This window comes from Pan paniscus, chromosome 11 (genome assembly GCF_029289425.2).
Source record: "Pan paniscus chromosome 11, NHGRI_mPanPan1-v2.0_pri, whole genome shotgun sequence".
Classification (NCBI taxonomy): domain Eukaryota; kingdom Metazoa; phylum Chordata; class Mammalia; order Primates; family Hominidae; genus Pan; species Pan paniscus.
In genome coordinates, this window is record NC_073260.2 from 10,190,774 (window position 1) to 10,210,622 (window position 19,849).

The 19,849-nt window shown below is 56.8% G+C and overlaps 1 protein-coding gene across 4 annotated transcripts in view; it reads right to left on the minus strand.

Annotated features, from left to right (window-relative positions):
* Positions 1-11,766: 11,766 nt before the first annotated feature.
* Positions 11,767-19,849, minus strand: part of PTPA (protein phosphatase 2 phosphatase activator) — a 37,685-nt gene continuing 29,602 nt past the window's right edge. For 2 of the 4 annotated variants that reach the window (XM_034929255.2, XM_008975914.4), the window contains 2 exons: positions 18,156-18,263; positions 11,767-13,326 (listed from right to left, as the gene is read on the minus strand). In XM_034929255.2, coding sequence (XP_034785146.2) covers positions 13,249-13,326; positions 18,156-18,263 — 186 coding nt within the window. In that variant the 3' untranslated portion in view covers positions 11,767-13,248. Of the gene's footprint in view, positions 13,327-15,949; positions 18,264-19,849 lie in introns of those variants that run through there. The other 2 variants (XM_034929254.2, XM_014346307.5) reach the window with 1 other exon arrangement.

The following is a 19,849-nucleotide window of genomic DNA, read 5'->3' on the forward strand; positions in this document are numbered from 1 at the left end:
TAATCTCTGCCACGAACTGAGGTCTCTGTTCAAGTGCCACCCTCACTACCCCCTTCAAAATAATATTTCTCTATCACAATTACCCTTGTTTCATAGACTTTATCGCTGCCCAGTATTTTGCTGTATATTTATTTGTCTATCGTCCTCACTAGACGCAAATTTTACAAGGGCAGGAAATTCACCAGTTCACCCCTCTGTCCCCAGCACCTGGAGGGAATGGCGCATGGAAGGAACCCACTTCTGGTTGGGCACAGTGGCTCACTGTGCTTGTAATCCCAGCACTTTGAGAGGCCAAGGCGGGCAGATCATCTGAGGTCAGGAGTTCGAGACCAGCCTGGCCAACATGGTGAAACCTTGTCTCTACTAAAAATATAAAAATTAACTGGGCATGGTGGTGCGTGCCTGTAATCCCAGCTACTTGGGAGGCTAGGGTGGGAGGATCGCTTGAACCCAGAAGGTGGAGGCTTCAGTGAGCCAAGACTGCACCACTGCACTCCAGCCTGGGTGACAGAGCCAGACTCCGTCTCAAAAAAAAAAAAAAAAAAAAAAAACACACTCCTGTGGGTCAGGCAGGCACTGAGAACATAGCTGTGAATGAGCCCTGGCTCTGTCACTGAAGCACAGGTTCCAGAGGAAGGCAAGGAGGCCAGCAAAGGGGGCTCGACTGCTCCTTGGGTGCCAAGACAAGCACTGGGACCTTTATCCTGCCAAGTCAGGTGGTATCACTAGTTTTTTTTGTTGTTGTTCTTGTTGTTTTGTTTGTTTGAGACAGAGTCTCCCTCTGTTGCCCAGGCTGGAGTGCAGTGGCATGATCTCGGCTCACTGCAACCTCCGCCTCCTGGGTTCAAGTGATTCTCCCACCTCAGCCTCCCAAGTAGCTGGAATTACACGTGCCCACTAACACACCCAGCTAATTTTTTGTATTTTTAGTAGAGACAAGGTTTCACCATGTTGGCCAGGCTGGTCTCGAACTATTGACCTCAGGTGATCGGACCCCCTTGTCCTTCCAAAGTGCTGGCATTACAGGTGTAAGCCACCACACCCGGCTGGCATCACTAGTTTATCAAAAGCAGCGTGACTCCCACTTAGCCTCTCCCTTGCTGCTCTGCCTCTCCAACCTTGGGAATGTCCCACGGACTTCACCTGCCTGAAGCCAAGTCCATGCAGTCTGCCCGTTTCCATCAAGGGTGCTGCCCAAACTTGGGAGTGAGCTGCAGAAGCACAAACCCTCAGAGTTTGGGACACTGGGAAGCTGTCCTGCCCGCAGGGCCCTCCACGGGACCCCCAGAGCTCCTGCATTGGAGTAAGGGGAGAGCAACTTTGCAGCCAAGGCCCTGGTCAGCACCTGTTGTTCAGCTTCTTCTAGGATAACACCAGGGACAGAGGACTTACTTTTTTATTCATTCATTCATTCATTCATTCATTCATTCGTGGTTCAGCAGGTAGTAACTGGGCATCCACCTAGTCTGGGCCAGCCCCTGCTCCTGGTGCTGGGGGCCCAGTGTTGGCCACAGTAAGCTTGTGCCCTCCCTCACTGGGCTTACCATCCACTGAGAGGGAGATGATCACCAAGTGAACAAGTTCATAGATAATAAAACTTGAGATGAAAATGGGCTCATGAAGGCAACTGGAACAGAGGGCGGATGGAGGCTCAAGTCAGGAGCAACTCAGAGAAAGCTGGAGTGTGGCCGGGCACGATGGCTCATGCCTGTAATCCCAGCACTCTGGGAGGCCGAGGCAGGTGGATCACGAGGTCAGGAGATCAAGACCATCCTGGCTAACACAGTGAAACCTCGTTTCTACTAAAAATACAAAAAATTAACCGGGCGTGGTGGTGGGTGCCTGTAGTCCCTGCTACTCGGGAGGCTGAGGCAGGAGAATGGTGTGAACCTGGAAGGCGGAGCTTGCAGTGAGCCGAGATCGCGCCACTGCACTCCAGCCTGGGGGACAGAGCGAGACTCCATCTCAAAAAAAAAAAAGAAAAAAAAAGAAAGCTGGGACGCCTCTCTCGGGAGGTGGCATCTGAACTGGGCCCTGAACAACCAGAGGGTGCCTCTGCTCAGCCTGGGCTCAAGCAGTGCAAGCCAAGGAAACAGCAAGTGCCAAGGCCCTGGGGCAGCAACAAGTTTGACATTTTGGAGGACCAGGCAGGGCATGGTGGCTCACACCTGTAATCCCAGCACTTTGAGAGGCCAAGGCGGGCAGATCACAAGGTCAGGAGATCGAGACCATCCTGGCTAACACGGTGAAACCCCGTCTCTACTAAAAATACAAAAAAATTAGCCGGGTGTGGTGGCGGACGCCTGTAGTCCCAGCTACTCGGGAGGCTGAGGCAGGAGAATGGTGTGAACCCGGGAGGCGGAGCTTGCAGTGAGCCGAGATCGTGCCACTGCACTCCAGCCTGGGTGACAGAGCGAGACTCTGTCTCAAAATCAAACAAAAAAAGACATTCTGGAGGACCAGAGAGAGGGCAACATGACTGAAGTACGGGAGTGGGCGAGTGGGGCGGGGGCACAGTGGCTCATCACCTCGTGGGGCCTTCTGTGCACAGTCAGGAGCCACCCTTCAAGTAGGGATCTGATGGGAGTGACCTTCAAGCACCTCAGGGTGGAATCACCTTTAAGGACCTCAGGGTAGAGCCCAGGGACAGTGGCAGAGTGGAGTCAGGAGAGCAGAGAGGAGATGCTGCTGGCCAGCGCTCCTGGGAGAGCTGACCGTGCTCCCTGGCTGCGGGCAGATTTGGGTTACAATTTGGAGGGAGACCCAACAGGACCTGCTCATGGGTTGGATTTGGGAGGTAGAGGAAAAGAAAGGAATTCAGGATAACACCTGCACCAGGTATGGTAGCTCATACCTGTAATAATCCCAGCACTTTGAGAGGCCGAGGCACGAAGATCACTTGTGCTCAGGAGTTTGAGACCAGCCTGGGCAACATAGGGAAACCCTGTCTCTACAGAAAAAAAGTTTCTTAAATTTAGCCGGGCATAATGGTGCACACCTGTAGTCCCAGGTGTGGACCCAGGAGAGTAAACTCTCAAGCAATAGAGGGTAAACGAGGCCAAGGCTGCAGTGAGCTATGATTGTGCCACTGCACCAGCCTGGACGACAGAGCAAGACCCTGTCTCAAAAAATAAAAATAAAAAAGATAACACCTGGGCCAGGCACGGTGACTCACTCCTATAATCCCAGGACTTTGGGATGCTGAGGTGGGTGGATCACTTGAGGCCAGGAGTTGGAGACCAGCCTGGCCAACATGGTGAAACCCAGTCTCTACTAAAAATACAAAATTAGCCAGGCGTGGTGGTGCGGGCCTATAATCCTAGCTACTAGGGAGGCTGAGCCAGGAGAATCACTTGAACCTGGGAGGCAAAGTTTGCAGTGAGTTGAAATCGAGCCACTGCACTCCAGCCTGGGTGACAGAGCAAGATCCTGTCTCAAAAAATAAAAAGGATGACGCCTGGATTTGGGGCCTGATGGCTGTCCGCAGAGACAGACTGCCTTGGGGAGAACAAGGAGCCAAGTGGCCATAGCCAATCTTTCCCTTGCCCAGCTCCGGGTACCCCACCATGCTGGCCTTTGTAGGACCTGGTGTCAGACAAACCTGGGCACCACCCTGAACCCACTTGGACAAGCTGGAGGCCCTGGGACGCCACTAAGATCTGAGCCCCACCACCAAAAGCCCTTGACTGGGAATGTGATGCCACCTTCTCGGCTCACTGTGGGGACTCCACGAGGTGACACATAAAGCACAATCTGCACACACCAAGAGGCACGCTACCAGCCAGAGAGTCATTGCTGTCATGCGTCTTCGTCATCTTTGTGCAAATTGGCCCTGCCTCCAAAAAGAAACTGGGCCCTTGGAAGAGGTGCCTCTCAGAGAAGCCCAGGGTCTGGGGCCACTCCTGGAGAGATGGGTGCAGGAGCAGGAGGAAGAGGAGGAGGAGGGGGAGGGGGTAGAGTGGAGTGGAGTGGAGGAGGGCTCTCAGGCCACCACAGTGGGGACAGGCAGCACACGGCAGCCCATGCCACCCGAGCCCTCAGGTCAGGCCCCGTGGAGAGGCTGCAGGAGCACGAGCTTTGGCGGGAAAGAGACCCCAGACCCTTCTGTGAAATGAGGACATCGGCGCCCATTGTGAGGATGAGGCAAGAGAAGCTTCGAAGCACTTAGCTCAGGGCCAGACACATAGGCCGCATGCAGGAGCCACAAGCTCCAGGCTCGCTGCGGGAACCCCCAGACATCAGGGGGCAGACAGCTGCTGGGGCCTGGAGCAGCAGTGGCAACTGAGACATGGGGACCAGGAATTTGCATGGAGTAGGGCAGGAGCCACTCCTGAAGGAATGGCCAGGCCACCACAGTCCGGGCAGAAGCCAGGCCTGGGGCCAGTAGCCAGCAAGGGAACGACCGCCCCAGCTCCAGACACCCAGCACACCTCCCAGCCTTGCTGCCGGAGCCCTCATCCTGCCTTCAAGGAAGGCTCTCCACCCTGTCCATGACATTCCCACAGCTCCCCACATGCCCCGTGTCCTCCTTAAACCTCCATGAGGGACGGAACCGCATCCGCCTCCTCCATGGTCCTTGGGGTCTCCTTGGAGCCTGGCAGAGCAAGTGCTCAGTAAACGTTCGTGGGACAGATTCACAGCCATTATTGGGCTCAGTGGGTAGAAATGTCCACACTGAGCCGGGCACAGTGGCTCATGCCTGTAATCCCAGCACTTTGGGAGGCCAAGGTGGGTGGATCACCTGAGGTTAGGAGTTCGAGACCAGCCTGGCCAACATGGTGAAACCCCGTCTCTACTAAAAATACAAAATTAGCCAGGTGTGGTGGTGCACACCACTAATCCTGGCTACTTGGGAGGCTAAAGCAGGAGAATCGCTTGAACCCAGGAGGTGGGGGTTGCAGTGAGCAGAGATGGCGCCACTGCACTCCAGCCTGGATGACACAGCAAGACTCTTGTCTCAAAGAAAAAAAAAAGAAAGAAAGAAAGAAAGAAATGTCCACGCTGGAGCCTGATGGCCCAGGTTTGAAACCCACTTACCACCAAGGAATTCCCCCATGGCTCGGTTGCCACATGCCCACCTCGCAGGGTGGCCTGTGGAGATTCAATGAGACGGTGCCAGCAAAGCCCTGGGCTGTGTCCGTTCGGTGGCTGGTACATCCACCCTGTAAGGCCATGTTTACTTACCTTGTTTATACGTAAGGAAACTGAGGCTCAGAGGGGTTCAGTCATGGCTCAAGGTCACACAGCGGGAAATGCAAGAGCCACTCCAGAGCCCACGCACACCTTGGCCACCACGCTCCCCACCCCTTGCAGAGGGCAGGAGCTGGCTCTAGAGGGTGTGTGCAGTCCGTCAGCCCAGCAAGGGCCAGGCCCAATCTCACCAAGCAGAGGTGGGGAGCAGGAGCAGGCTGTTCCGTCCGCAGCCCACCCACCTGCCTGTCCTGCCTGGGGCTGGGTCCAGTTACCTGGAGATGACGTGCTGCACTCGGCCTGCCTTTGCAGTGTCCCTTTTGAAAAGCCCCAACTTTGTCTCATGCAAATAACAAGGGTCAAGAAATCTGTCCAGGCTCAGACTGGGAGATCTCACTACAGGCCAGCAAAGGCCCAGCCTCGGGGCCAGAACTGGGGATACAGCCAGCTGCCCCGCCAGGAGAGGAAGCCTCCCAGAGCCCCAGCCACTGTGGAGTACGTCTCATCGCCGCAGCTCTGAGCCTCATCCTCACAGGTCCGTCTACTCCTGGGTGTTGTCCCAGGTATCCCTTGATGTCACCTGCTCAGGGGAGGATGGTGGATGAAGCTGGACCCATCAGGGGCTTCGCCTCTTCACTGGGATTCAGGAAAATACTCCCAGCAGCATCACAAGCACTGAGAGAAATTGAACCGTTCGTCCCTTGGTTCTTAACCACCAAACCCCCCATCCAGGGCCCAGGCAGGAGAAAGAGCACCTCAACTTTGGGACTGAATTCTGGATCCAACTCACATGTGCTGGGGTCCTGAGAACAGAAGCTGGGTCCCAGAGGTCACCAGGAAGGCTGCAGATGCCCGCCAGGGAACTGCTGGCCACAACTCTCCCCAGTCCAAAGGCCCCCTGAGGAATCAGGATCTAGGCTGCCTCCTCTCCCTGGGTCCAGCTCACATGGACTCTCAAACACTTTTCCCCAACACCTCTCACTCCCTGAATCCCCCAGCCCCGACTGCCCACTCCCTCTCAGGGGGTCTCTGGGCCAAAGCACCTACCAAGAACTCACCTCCCCTTCCTTTATCCCAACAGATGTGAGCAAGGCCCCTCTCCTTCCTCTCCCTCCTGACTAGAAGGACAAGCCCCCTCCTCTCTGCCCAAGATGCACCATCCTCCGGCGCTTGTTAGGGGGGAGATCTTTTTATTCAGTTTCCTTTCTTTTTTTTTCTTATTACAAAAGTAATATGTGGATATGGCAGAAAGATTTAAAAATCAAATATGAAAAACATAAAGCAAGGTTAAAACTGACCCGCCACTACTTTTTCTTTTGTGGTTCAGTAATGTTAGGGTTTTTTTTTTTTTTTTTTTTTTTTTGAGACGGAGTCTTGCTTTGTTGCCCAGACTGGAGTGCCGTAGTGTAATCTCGGCTCACCGCAACCTCCCCCTCCCGGATTCAACCGATTCTCCTGCCTCAGCCTTCCGAGTAGCTGGGATTACAGGCGTGTGCCACCACACCCGGCTAATTTTTTGTATTTTAGTAGAGACGGGGTTTCACCATGTTGGCCAGGATGGTCTCAATCTCCTGACCTCGTGATCCGCCTGCCTCAGCCTCCCAAAGTGCTGGGATTACAGGCGTGAGCCACCATGCCCGGCCATGTTGGCATTTTCATAACTATCTTTGGAAGCAGGAAAAGCATTAAGAATTTTCCAAAAACCCTCATATCCCCACCACCCAGAGATAAGCTCATCACTACCTGGGCCTGTGTTCATGTAGATGGACAGACAGACGGACGGATCAAGAATGCAGATTTCTGCTTTTTTACAAAAAAGCATTGTCCTTCACCTGCAGTCTTTGCAGCTGCCTTCCCCACTAATAACAGATTATTCGCATCTTCCTGGACAAATAAATGGATAATCGCGTCATCTGACAGCCCATAGGATGACTGCTCCCTCCAGCCCCTAACAATCCCCAACTGCTGAACATATAGGGTGCTTCCCAGGTTCTGCTGGAATAAGTCCAAGAGGGAAAATCCTCCAGGAGGGACGGTGCTGCCTGTCTTGTTCACCGCAGCGCCCCAGCACTTGTCCCCAGACTGGAGCAGAGAGGGCTCTGGCAGTGTTTGCTGAGTGAATGAAAGCAAGCCATCCTCCCGGCTCAACCCTGACCTGGGCCTCTCTGGTCCTCTCCTCAGCTCCCTCCCTCTGCCCTCCGCCTGCAGTGGCACTCAGGTACCCCAGGGGCCCCCCATGCCCACCTGCCTCCTTCTTCCTCCCCACTGTGCCAACCTCACCCTCCTTTCTCTCCAGCCCACTGCTCCTCTGCTTGGCTCCACAGCACTCAGAACTGCCCTCTCACAGGCCCCATACCCACCTCCGGTGCTGGCTGCCTGGCACCAGGGCAACAGTGGCCAGTCTCCCTGCCCGTTCCACTCACCTGCTCCAGGCGGGGCACCAGCTTCCTCTCTCCACGGATTCTCCAGGGCTGAACTGCCCCCTCCTGTGTCTGTATAATGCTCTGCACGAGGGCCCCTGCCACTGTCACAGCCATTTCACAGATATGTACCGAGTGCCTGCAGGACCTTCCTAGGGCTAGCAGGAAATAGGACAGATGAGGTGTCTGGCCTCACAGGAGCAGCAAAGCTAGGTGCTGAGTGCAAGGTGGCGGGCCTTAGCCTGCCTCATGTGAATCTCCATCAGCCCCCACCAAGGAACCCCAAGTAAAGAGAAGCTGTGTCTGCAGACAGCCCCCTACCACCCCAAATTCCAACCAGCTGGCTGCCCCTCCCCAACAAAGACCCCGGTGTCCCTACGGCAGGGGTGTGGCTGAGTGCTGGGTGGGGTGGGGACACCCAGGCAAGCAGGCCCAGGAGACCAGCCCCGATCTAGGGGGCCGGGCGAGGCCTCTCAGAGGGAGCGAAGCCTCAGCTGAGTCCCAAAGAAACACCAGGGGTTCCCCAGTGGGGTAAAGGGTTCTTCGAACAGGGCCAAACTGATCAGCGGCTCCAGGAGTGTGAGGAAGAGAGGCAGCCAGGGTGGCCGGACCTTGATACAGCAAGGGTGTGGGCAAGGGCCTGAGGCTGGAGAACAAGCAGGGCACAGCAGAGGATTCTGGGAATCTCTTTGGCCCCAGATTCCCCACTCCACCAGGGGTTGGGTCCTGGCAGCCCTGCCAGCCTCCCATTCAGCCCATGCAACGTGTCTACCAGAGCTCCTCAAACTCTGCACCCCTGGCTGAGCTACCTTCGCCGGAGTCCTCCTCTCAGGCATGTGCCTAGGGTCATTAAGAACCCCTCCCTCTTCCTCAGCACCAGCTCCCACCTCCACCCTCCGCTTCCCAGCCCAGGGCCTCTCTCTGTGCTGCTCGGGGCCTTCAACATCCCTTATCTGGGCCAAGGCCCCAGTCCCATCACCAGCATCCACAGTCCCATCACCAGCATCCACAGTCCCATCACCAGCATCCAGCCAGCTGCCCATGAGTTTCCTAAATCCCAATCCTCATCTCTCAAACACACCACAGAGGCACCAGTTACATACTTCCCCAGCTCCCCACCAACTCCCCACCGAACCACTGATTCCTGCTTCCGGGTGCCTGCTGTGTGCCAGTCTGTGCTGGGCACTGGGATACAGCAGTGGGCAAGACAGACAGTCCCTGGCCTCCTGCGGCTCATCTTCTAGCAGGGAAGACGAACCTTAAGCAATGCATTTTGTAGAGAATTAAATGCCGCTAGGCAAGTGTCAAGGCCATGTGTGGAGTGCTACGGGCATCCATGGCGGGGGTCTTGGATCCCGAGCTGGTGTTAAAGCCCTCTGCAGGCCAGCCCTGACCTGCTGTTGCAACTGTGTCCCCTGCCAGCCACCTCTCCACATCTATGTGCACAATGGCCCCGCGAGCACATCCTTGGTCTGCGCCCATCACCCAGGTGAGAGGATGCCCACACGCCACCTCCTCCACAGAGTATTCCAGAGCTTACCTAAAGTCCACCCAGCCGCATCACCTTCCGCCCTCCTTTGCAACTAGTTCTCCATCTCTCTGTTTCCCCAGTAAGCTGGAAGTTTCTTGAAGGCAGATTCTTACCTTTTTCTCATCTCCACATTCCTCCAATACCTCATACATACATAACACAGGCTTAATGCTTGTGGGATTCAAGAAAAACATATCACCTGACTTAGGCCCAAGTCTTGGGCACACCAAACCCTCAGCTTTGCTCTCCTTCCAACCCCAACCTCTGCCTGGGATTTTCCTCCCAGGAAGGCTTCTTCCTCTCACCTCTCATGAGCACGAAGCGGCCTCTGCCCCGGCGAACCAAAAAGGAGCACAAGTGGCTGAGTTCAGCTTGTCCATCCTGGAGCTCCTGTGGCCCAGGATGCTGGGAAATGACACCCGCCCTTCAGCTCTGCAGCCACCCCCACACTCAGAGGGCTTCTTTTGGACATGTTGAGCCGCTGGGGTGCCCGCAGCAGGCCAACCTCCACCGAGCACAGCACAGGCTACAGGTGCACGTGCCTCCATGGCCCATCTCCCAGGGCCCGAGTGGGCTCCCATCCTGCCCAGAAGCCCAAGCCCACGTCCTCGGAGATCTCACTGCCCCTCGTGCCTTACATTTCCCCGTAAAAATAAACCCAGCCCAACCCGCCACCAAACCGGCGCAGGGTCTGCCTTCCTCCCACAGGGAGAAACGAGCATCCTGCCTCAGCCACCTGCCCCGTGAAGGCCACCGGTACCTTCTCAGGACCTTGCTCCCTTCAACCTCCCGCTCTCCTGGGCCTTCCCAGCATGCAGCAGGAGGCAGCCCCTTGCCAGTCTGACCAGAGCCCACCTTCAAGGCAGTCCCTTGGCCACCACCCTGCCCACTCTCCCGTCCCCACTCCCACCACAGTGAAACTCAGAAGAGAAGCGAGTGATGTCTGGTCAGTATCCACCTCAAGCAGCAGACCATCCCTCCACATCTTCCTCCTAGGGTGGGGGCCTGTGCCACGACGAGCAGACCTCACAGGGTGCAGTCCGTGTTCTCATCCCTGCTCCCCCCTCCCCCACCCCACTAAAGCCCACCCAGGGCCAATTCTCCCTGTATTTGCAGCTTAGGGTCCCCTGCCCACACTCCACCCTCCTCTGTGCAGAAGCCGGCCCTCTCCTCTCCATCTGCATGTTCCACCCATTTGGCACTACACCTCGTCACCATGCCCGCCACCTCCATCCTCTTCAGCCCACCCCAGCGCCCTCATCCTCAGCACCTCCTCTTAGAAGCTAACAGGCAGTTTCGCGCCCCCACGGCAATTCCTCTCCCTCAGGGCCCCCCACCCCAGGAAATGGCACCAAGCCACACAAGCCAAGAATTGGGGTTCTTGGCTGCTCAGCTCCCTGTCATAACTCCCTTCCTGTTAGCGATACCAAATGCAGCCTAAATTGGACCACTTCCCACCATCCCACTCTGAACCCTCACCCAGGCCACTATCCCTGTGCCCAATCACAACTACAACCTCCCAAATGGTCCTATCTCCCCTTCTCCCCAACAAAACCTTCCAGCACCTTCCCATAGAACTCTGTCCAAACTCAGCAGAGCCCGCAAGGCCCCGGCCTAAAAATCTGGCCCCTATACCCAACCCTAGCCCTCCAGGCCCAGGCCTGAGCTCTCCACAGCGGCTCTTTCTTGTCCTCAGGGTCTCAGCTCACAGGACCTTTTAGAGCAAGTAACCCCCTGCCCTGCCCCCATCAACGCCTTCTCTAATTGACGTTATTTTCTCCATAATCCACTGGCTACCTAACACTGTCATATTTGGGTGCACTGCAGTCATGAGGAACATGCAGCCACTACTTGTGAAATGAAGGAATCCTCAAGACCAATGATAGGAACGTCATTATGCCCATTTTTCAGATCAGGAAGCTGAGGCTCAGAGAGAAGTCAACCATGAGGGCCCTCTACTTCCTGGTGAGTAAGCAGCAGCTGCTCAGTTTGAACTCGGGTGTGCCTGAGGCAGCGCAAGGTGATGAGGGGCTGAGGCTTTCCAGTCCATGCAAGGCCTCTAAGGCCAAGAGAAAGGCCAAGGACCCTTGTTCTCTGAGCAAGAGTGTCTTAAGGAAGTCTGGGGCACAGCAGCCCCAGAGACCCTCAACTCCAGCCCAGCAGGGACAGGAGGGGCAGAGGATGGAGAATAGAGGGCCACCCCCTCACAAACCACAGGTGCATGTTCCACTGTCAAAGCCCATCCAAAGGCTCCCTGGCCAGCTTGGGGCTAAGTTGGGAGTCCAGAGGGGCCCCCTTCACCAAGCACAGCTGCAGTGACCACCCGGGATATGCTATGTGCCAGGCCCTGAGCTGAGGACTTCACATCTGCTGTCCACTGCTGGCAGTCACCCTGTGACTGTCCACATTTTGTGAATTGAGGAAGCTGGGGCTCAGGGGCTTCAGTAACTTACAACCTTGCAGCTGGGACTGCAGACAGCTAGGATTTAAACCCAGGAAAGGCTCAACCCAAATTGAAACAGCTCAAGTCTCAGACACTGTGGCCTGAGAGAAGGGGACCTGATGGAGGTCAGTCATGCAGAAATGGGTTAAACATGTGACATGAAAAGACATACCTCACACAAGTGACAGGTGCAAAACAGAGGCTTTAATCTGAACAGCAATGAGGGTGCAAGGGGCTGGGAGCCCATAGGGGGATGGGGGAGCCAGGAAGGGGTGTCTGGCCCTGGGAGAGAGGTGGACGCTGGGCCTCTTCTGAGAAACTGTCACTGACCTTTGAGACTCCTGACCCAGCCTCTGCCCAGACCATCACCGGATCCCAGGCTGAGCCCCTGTGCTGTGCTTCTCAGTGCTCCCCCTTCCTGAAGGGTGTGTGGACCCAGACACAGGAGGGGGCAGTGGAGAAGGGCAGGCCTGGGGGACGAGCCTGTAAGAGCCAGGCCCAGGAACAGCCCTAGGAGAAACCTTGGTGGTGGCCCTCAATGGGCCTGCCCAGCCCCCACTGGGCCCATTCTGAGTGCCAAAGCCTGGGCTTGGGAGGCTGTCACTTACCTCACCCTATAAAAGCAATGGACAGTTCAGGGAGGTGGGAGGACAAGGTGTGGGACTGCCACCTTCTGGGCCCACCCACCACCCAGGGGAGCAGAGAAGCAGGGCCCAGGGGCCCAGGGTGAAGCTCACAGCAGCGCAAAGGTAGCAGAAGTGGCCGGGCCTAAGACTGCCAAGAGGAATCCAGGCTCTCCAGATACAATGGGCCCCAAGCCCCTCCCTGAGTTTCTGCCATCCCCTCCCTGCCAGGGAAAGTTCTGGAAAGACATGCCTCACCCCATCAGCTGGGCCCTCCCAGGAGCCCAGCACCTACCCAAAGGGCAGCTTCCATTGGCTAGGTTACCCTTAGGGAGCGGGAGAGATGTGGCTACAGTCAGGAAACCCAGCAAAGCCAAGGGCTAGAGAACTGAAGAGCCAGGGGGAGGCTTGGACACAGGGGGCCTCAGGCCCAGGGGGCAGGGTGAAAAGGAGCCTGGGAGGGGCACCAACCAGGACAGCTAAGGCCTCTCCACCACCCGACCCCACCCACCCCACCCCAGCCCACAGCTGGCGGCCAGCCTCAGCTTCCAGCCCTAGCATAGATGGCCACCCCAGCATGGCCTGGGAAACTGACCCGCCCCTGCAAGGAGCAGCTCCAACCCTTAGAAAGGCATCAACTCCAGGAAGGGAAAAGCAATGGAAGCAGCAGGTATCTCTCCTCCCCTCCCTGCGGTGCTGCAGAATAGCCCCTGCTCTCAAAACCAGACTGGACGGGAGCAAAGGGAGAAGAGGCCAGGAACAGGAGAGTGTGGCCGAGTGACCAGGCCCCAGACCCTCTCTTCTGGCCAGTCTAGCACACGGGAGCTCAGAAAACTGGCTACACTTTGGTCACTTCTCCCAACTTGGGCCCTGAAGCCTTATGCTCTGAGCCCCCTCAAGCTCATCTCGCCACCCCACCCCAGTAAACAGCCTCTCATCAAACGGGACGAACAGAGGGAGGGGATGGGGAGGGGCCACTGCTGGGGTGGGGAAGGCAGGCACAGGAACTGTGGCCTGGGTGGCTCTTCGGCTTGGCCCCTCCTAGCCCGACGTGACAGGATGGATGGGCAGCAGGCTCCCGAACTTGAAGTGCTGGATCACAGGGAACTTCTCCAGGCACTGTGAGGAAGGAGCAGGTGAGCAGAGTGGTGAGGGCCACACCACACCCCTGCCAGGACCCCAACAACCGCAGCAGCTCCCAGGTGTCCATCCCGGGCCCAGGAAGTAGCCCCGCCAGGGGATCCCCCAGGCCTTCCTCCCCCAATTCCTCACTCCTTCTATCCAAAGACACCCACTCCACAACGAGACCCACGAGAGAGAGAAAGAGAGAAAAGGCAGCCCAAACCTACAAGGTAGAAACCGAGAAGAGAGGCAGCCAGGTGACATCACTTGGCCCAGAGAGGGAAGTTGGGAACCTGAGGTGGAAAGAACCCTCCTGATCACTGGGGACCCCCCAGCCCAGGTCCCAGTTCTAGAGAAGAGACGTGGGGACATTTGAATGTAAGCCTAAGAGGCTGAGGCCGGGTCCCAAAGCCTGTTTTCTCCAGCTTTCAATTCTCTGGACTGAAAAAGGCATCTTGGCACTTCAGAGTGAGACAATAAGAACCAGCTGACATTGAGTTCCCCCCACCCCTGGGCAATTCCCAGCAGCCTGTGTGGGGGGCAGGGGAAAGAGCGCTGAACAGGGGAATGGCTGAGCAGGGGGGAGGCCCGACTCCCTGAGCCCAGCCCAGCCCGGGCTCCTAGCAGAGGAGCAGAGCTGGAGAGCAAGTGACAGGGCCTATCACAGAAGCTGGCCTGGCCCACAGGCAGCCAACCCCAGCTTCCAGCTGCCGCTCCCGCAACAGCACCCCCATGCCCGCCACACCTGGACACTAGCTCTCACAGAAGCCGTTCTGGGCATGCGAGGGTTGGATCTGCCAAGACTGACCAGGGCCTCCTCCCACACCTTTGGCCACAGAAAACAGAGTACGTTAGGCACCTCCTGGCTGGGGTGGAACAAGACTTATGGCCTCAGAGAGAGTAAGAGCCTCACTCTGTGGCTGTGATCTTAACCTCCAACTAACTTAGAGACAAAGGGGTGCTATAACTGGCCCAGGTTCCCTCTCCTCAAAAATCAGCTGTGGAACCTAAGAGGGAGAAGCACCGGGGTGACGAGTGGGCCAAAGAGGCGCCAGGAGGGGAGTGAAAGAAGGATGGAAACCAAGCTCAAGGTGGGGTGGGGAGCAGAGCCCTTGCCACAGCCAGGATCCTGGGCCTGAGACACAGAATGCGGGAGCAGGGAGCGGGAGGTGGTCCCTGGGTGGGAGGGGTAGCAGCCGCAGATCCAGGCCAGAGGCCAAGGCAGCTGCCATGGTGCTTATGTCATCCCAGAAGTGGTCATAAGAGCCCCCCCACCCCCCAAGGGCCCTGGAATTCCAGAAGGGGTCAAAGGTCAACCTCCCTCTAGCTCCCATAGAAGAAGTTGCAAGGCGAGAAGGGGTGGAGGCAGGGGTTCTTCCCATTCTGCCCACAGGACCCCAGAGCCAGCCTCCTCAGAGCCACAGGAGCTGGGCCAAGGAAGCCTAAGGCTCCAGGGCAGGAGGAGCCTCCAGCCCAGCCTTTCTCCCAGCAAGGCCCTCCCATGTACCTGGGCGGAGCAGCGGCTTCAGACTGCCCCGACCTTCCAGCCAGAGGTGATTCAAGCTGGGGAAGGGACTCCTTGGGTCCTGACAAGGTCCTTCTGAAGGCAGCACCCGCACAGCCATGGCCCACAGGAAAGACAGCCCCCCACCCCGCAACCACACAAGGCCCCTGAGAGCACTCGGTTCTTCGGTCAGAAAGGCTGGGACAGAGCAGAGTTAGACCCAAATCCTGAGGTCACCTACTGCCAGGCTGGTCAGACTTCTGTGGCAGCCCAGGAGGCTGACTCCCCTCAATCAACCAGTTCTGACTGGAGACCCAGCCTTCCTACCCACCCCTAGACTGCAAGACTGGCAGGCCTTGGAGGGCCTCCATAGGGGCTAAGAACTGGCCTGAGAAAACAAGCCCTCTCCTTGGACCTCTGTGCAGGCAACATGCCAGCCCATGGGCCCTTCGGGACCAAGGACTAAGGGCTAGTTGCTAGTAAGTTGTCAATGAGTGTTGAACACTGCAAAGACTTGGTGATCTTTTTTTTTTTTTTTTCCTGAGATGGAGTCTCGCTCTGTTGCCCAGGCTGGAGTGCAGTGGCATGATCTCGGCTCACTGCAACCTCCACCTCCCAAATTCAAGTGACTGTCCTGCCTCAGCCTCCTGAGTAGCTAGAATTACAGGTGCGCACCACGATGCCAGGCTAATTTTTGTATTTTTACTAGACACAGTGTTTCACCGTGTTGGCCAGGCTGGTCATGAACTCCTGACCTCAGGTGATCTACCTGCCTTGGCCTCCCAAAGTGCTGGGATTATAGGCATGAGCCACCGCACCCAACCAGTGATTTTTTTTTTTCTTTGAGACGGAGTCTCACACTGTTGCCCAGGCTGGAGTGCAGTGGTGTGATCTCAACTCACTGCAACCTCCGCCTACCAGGTTCAAGCGATTCTCCCGTCTTAGCCTCCCAAGTAGCTGGGACCACAGGCATGAGCCACCACACCCAGCTAATTTTTATATTTTTAGTAGAGACGGGGTTTCCTCATGTTGCCCAGGTTGGTCTCGAACTCCTGGCCTCAAGTGATCCACCCACCTCAGCCTCCCAAAGTGCTGGGATTACAGGCAAAGACTTGGTGAAAAAGTCTCACTCTGTCGCCCAGGCTGGAGTGCAGTGGCACCATCTCAGCTCACTGCAAGCTCCACCGCCCGGGCTCACGCCATTCTCCTGCCTCTACCTCCCGAGTAGCTGGGACTACAGGCACCCGCCACCATGCCCGGCTAATTTTTTTATATTTTTAGTAGAGACGGGGTTTCACTGTGTTAGCCAGGATGGTCTCGATCTCCTGACCTCGTGATCCGCCACCTCAGCCTCCCAAAGTGCTGGGATTACTTGGTCCTGAAGGGGTTAATGAGTCAGGCGTGAGCCACCGCTCCTGGCCTGACTTGGTGATCTTAAAGTCAGGGAGTTCCAGCGTCACCCTATACAGGAGCCTGTCCCCTTCCCCACACAGCGCCGGCCACAACTAGGGCTAGAATCTCCCGTTTTCAGATTACTAGAGAGCTCCCCCATCCTGAGTTGGTCATTTTCAGTGTCCTCGTGTTTGCCACCCTGTGCTCAGCCCCCACGGAGACCCCAACAGCCTGTGCAGAGTGGACAGTCCCTGTGTTTCTGCCACACCATCACCATTTTCAATCCGAATATGCTCCTCCCTCATCCTCTGGCAGCCTAGAGTTCTTTTGTCTCTGGAAGGGCAGGTGAGAGAAGGGGACAGGGTCTCTTGCCCTATCCTTTGGGCCTTAGAGCCTGAGTCAAGAGAAGTTTAGAGTCACTTGAATTAAGAGGCTTGTAGAGAAGACAGTACTTCAGGTACCAAGCAGGGAAGGCAGCCAGAGTCCTCTCTTTGGCACACAAGGGTTGGGGTTGGGAGGTGGCTGGTGGGCGATGTGCACCTCTCACATGCTCAGACACCCTGGAGGCGGGGCACAGCAGAGTGAGAGTTCCCCAGCAGCCCCCACTGTGGGACAGGCGGGGGTGGGGTCAGGAACATCAGGACACCAGAGGGCAGTGACCCAGGGCAGAGTCGGAGTGGAGAGCCGGGGGTGGCCAGCTGCAGCCGGAAGGAACCTAGGCAGCTCCAGCCAACGGGCTCTCAGGCCTCTCAGATTAGAGAGGTATGTGGGCTGGAACCTAAACACAGGATGTGAGGTCCAGAGGAAGGGGACCAAAGGGGGAGGGGGCGGAAGGGAGTGAGGGCCCGGTCTGTTCAGTTCAAGCCTCATTAACCCCTTCAGGACCAAGTGCAGGGAGCCAAGCCAACTGGAAGCATCTGTGCTCCCCCACCCCGCTGGCCTCTGGCGCCCTTCCCCGTTGTCCCGCCTCTGCTGATGGGATCCAGGAAGCTCTGGGTCCAATGAAGACCTGGAGCAGCCCCTTCCCAGAAGAGAAGGCCGGCCAGGAGTCAAGAGATGGTGCCCACAGTACAGTGTCTGAGGCCATGAACTAGTCACAAGGGCCAGCCTGAGAACAGCAAGAAGGGACTTTAAGGACCCATCACTCCAGGTGTGGAACTTCACATCCAGCCCTTCCCTGGCCAAGGTCAAGCAGTTCTAGAATTAGTCTTCCCAGGAAGTCGGAGGAGCTAGCAGAAGGGACAGAGTAGAAATAAAATGTCTCCTCCCCACTTGGAAGAGAGAAAAGGCCACCTCCTTGGCTGGGAGAACGGTGCCAAGAGGGCAGGAGTCACCCTCGGCTGCTTGCCAGCAGGGGGAGCTCCAGGAAGCCTCAGCTCTCCTCTCCTCAGCATCCGATTTGAGAGCAGGGAAAACCATTTGCATCAAAATCCCTGAAGCGGTCCATAAAAATGCCAATTCTCGGCCTACCCTCAGACTTCCCACCACTCAGTGATCATACACACTAACATTTGAAGGCAGCACTTTGGAGATGCCTCCAAAGGGTAAGACCCTTCCCAGGTATACCATGGGAGAGCCAGACTCAGACTGCCCGAGCCTTGAGGAGCCTTCGGCCACTTGATAAGGGAGAAGGGAGGCCCCCATCGCCCCAACTCCCCATGCAGCAGGTCCTTGCCTCAGCCTCCAAGCTCATCAAGACAGAGCTGGGCTGCAGCTTTTCGGGGCTGGGGTGGCTGGTGCTTCTCTGACTGCCCATGCCCCAGATGGGAGATTCTGAGGCCCCAAGTGTCAGAGGGGCTGGCCTAAGATTCAGAGCAGAACAGTGGGGTAGGAGGAAGCAGGAGCCCCAGGCTCCACATCTTTTGCTTTGTCCCCAGCCCAGGACCAAGTGCGGCAGCAGGGACGGGCACACTGGCCAGCCCCCACTCACCTCGGCCTTATACATGCGGATGAGACCCTGGTTCACTTTGGACCAGGAAGGGACGGCGCTGATGTTCCACAGCTGGTTGGAGTGCTCTGCAAATGGGCCAGTCTTCATCTGAAAGAGAGAAGCCACAAGCTGAAGACACAGGTTCTGGCTGGGAGCTCATCCCTCCTCCCCTGCAGCAAAGTCACACCCATGCATGCGCGCACACACACACACAAACGCGCACGCATACAATGCACACGCAGACACTTGGGGACCAAGCTATAGCATCTGCCCGAGGGGCAAACATACAAACAGGCACATGCAAGTGCCAGAGACAAGGTTCCCCTTTGGCCCTCAAGGCCTGCTAGGAAAATATAACATTCCTTGCCCACCTACCCACAGTCACCCCTCTTTCTCCCACAGCCAAAAAAAGGGGGCCTGATTCCTATCGCCCACCAAATCCAGCAGCCTCAGGAAGATAAGATCTCCACCTGAGCTTCTGGTGTCGTTCCCACCGACTCCCCAGGAGCCTCAGAGCGCCTCTCCAGCACAGGGATTCACTTGGGTTCAGATAAACAGCAGCAGCAGCTGGGCCCCACCCCTCCAGGCCCACCCCCTCTCCCCCAGGCCCCCCCACAGGACACGTGGTCTGCACCTGCCACCAGCAGAGCTAGAAGAGATGAGGAAAGGGTCAATTTGCAAGAGGACCAAGGTGGGTATGACCAAACCCAGGTATCCGACAGCCCTCTGCCTGCCATGCAGGCAGGGAAGAGAGGGCCGATAGGAGGCAGGGGTGCCTGAAGCAGCAGCCAGCCTGGCCTGGCCAGGAGGTGGGGAAGGGGTGGCCGCCACAGCAGCTGAAAGAGGCAGGCACAAGGACGGCTCCATTCCTGGTCCTCCCTCTTGCCAAAGAGTCTGACCCTCCAGGAAGGAAGAGAAAGATTCTGCAGCCAGCATGAAGTTCCCATGACGTCAGAAACCACAGAGGGACGCCTGTGTGCCTGAGCATATCCCCCTGACACTGCGAGTCCAGCACATTTGTATTTATTAACCAAGCAGTTCATAATTCCCCTCGACACAGCCCCCCAGCTCATAGGCAGCATTTACAGGGGAACAGGGCTCTGCACCCCAGACCCATGCTGTAGAGGGAAGACTCTGCAAAGAGGCTGAATCTGGCAAAGAAACAGAGACTTCGAAGGTTCTAGAAACATGCGGGTGTCAGGGGAGGCTGGGTTATTTTTTGAAGGAGAAAAGATAAGCCAGAAACGCTCTCCAAAAAGGGGCATCAGTTCACCACAAGAGCCCTCAGGAGCCCCCACTCTTGAGCCACGGGCTGCCACCTGGTGACCCACTCCTGGCAGGCCTCTTACTTCTCTAGTAAGGGCAACTGTGACAAAACTTTTAAGATTTAAGTCAAAAAAAACCTGTCATTTTATCCCCCTCATTTCCCTCCCCTGGCCCAGGTTCCCAAAAAGCCCATCCAAACACCCATGTATAGGAGCAAGGACAACAGGCTCCTCCCTCCCCTCCTCTTCTCTCCCAGGCTCCACCACAGCCAGGCAAGAGCCCGAGGCACCCGACAGAGACAAAGCCCACTCTGGTCCCTGGGGGCCTTGTCTTGGACCACTGGCTTCACTCAGAATCACCCCAAGCTCTCTCCTCCAGGAGGGCAGCCAGGCACCCCCAGCCCACAGGGGCCTCACCTCTGGGGAGCT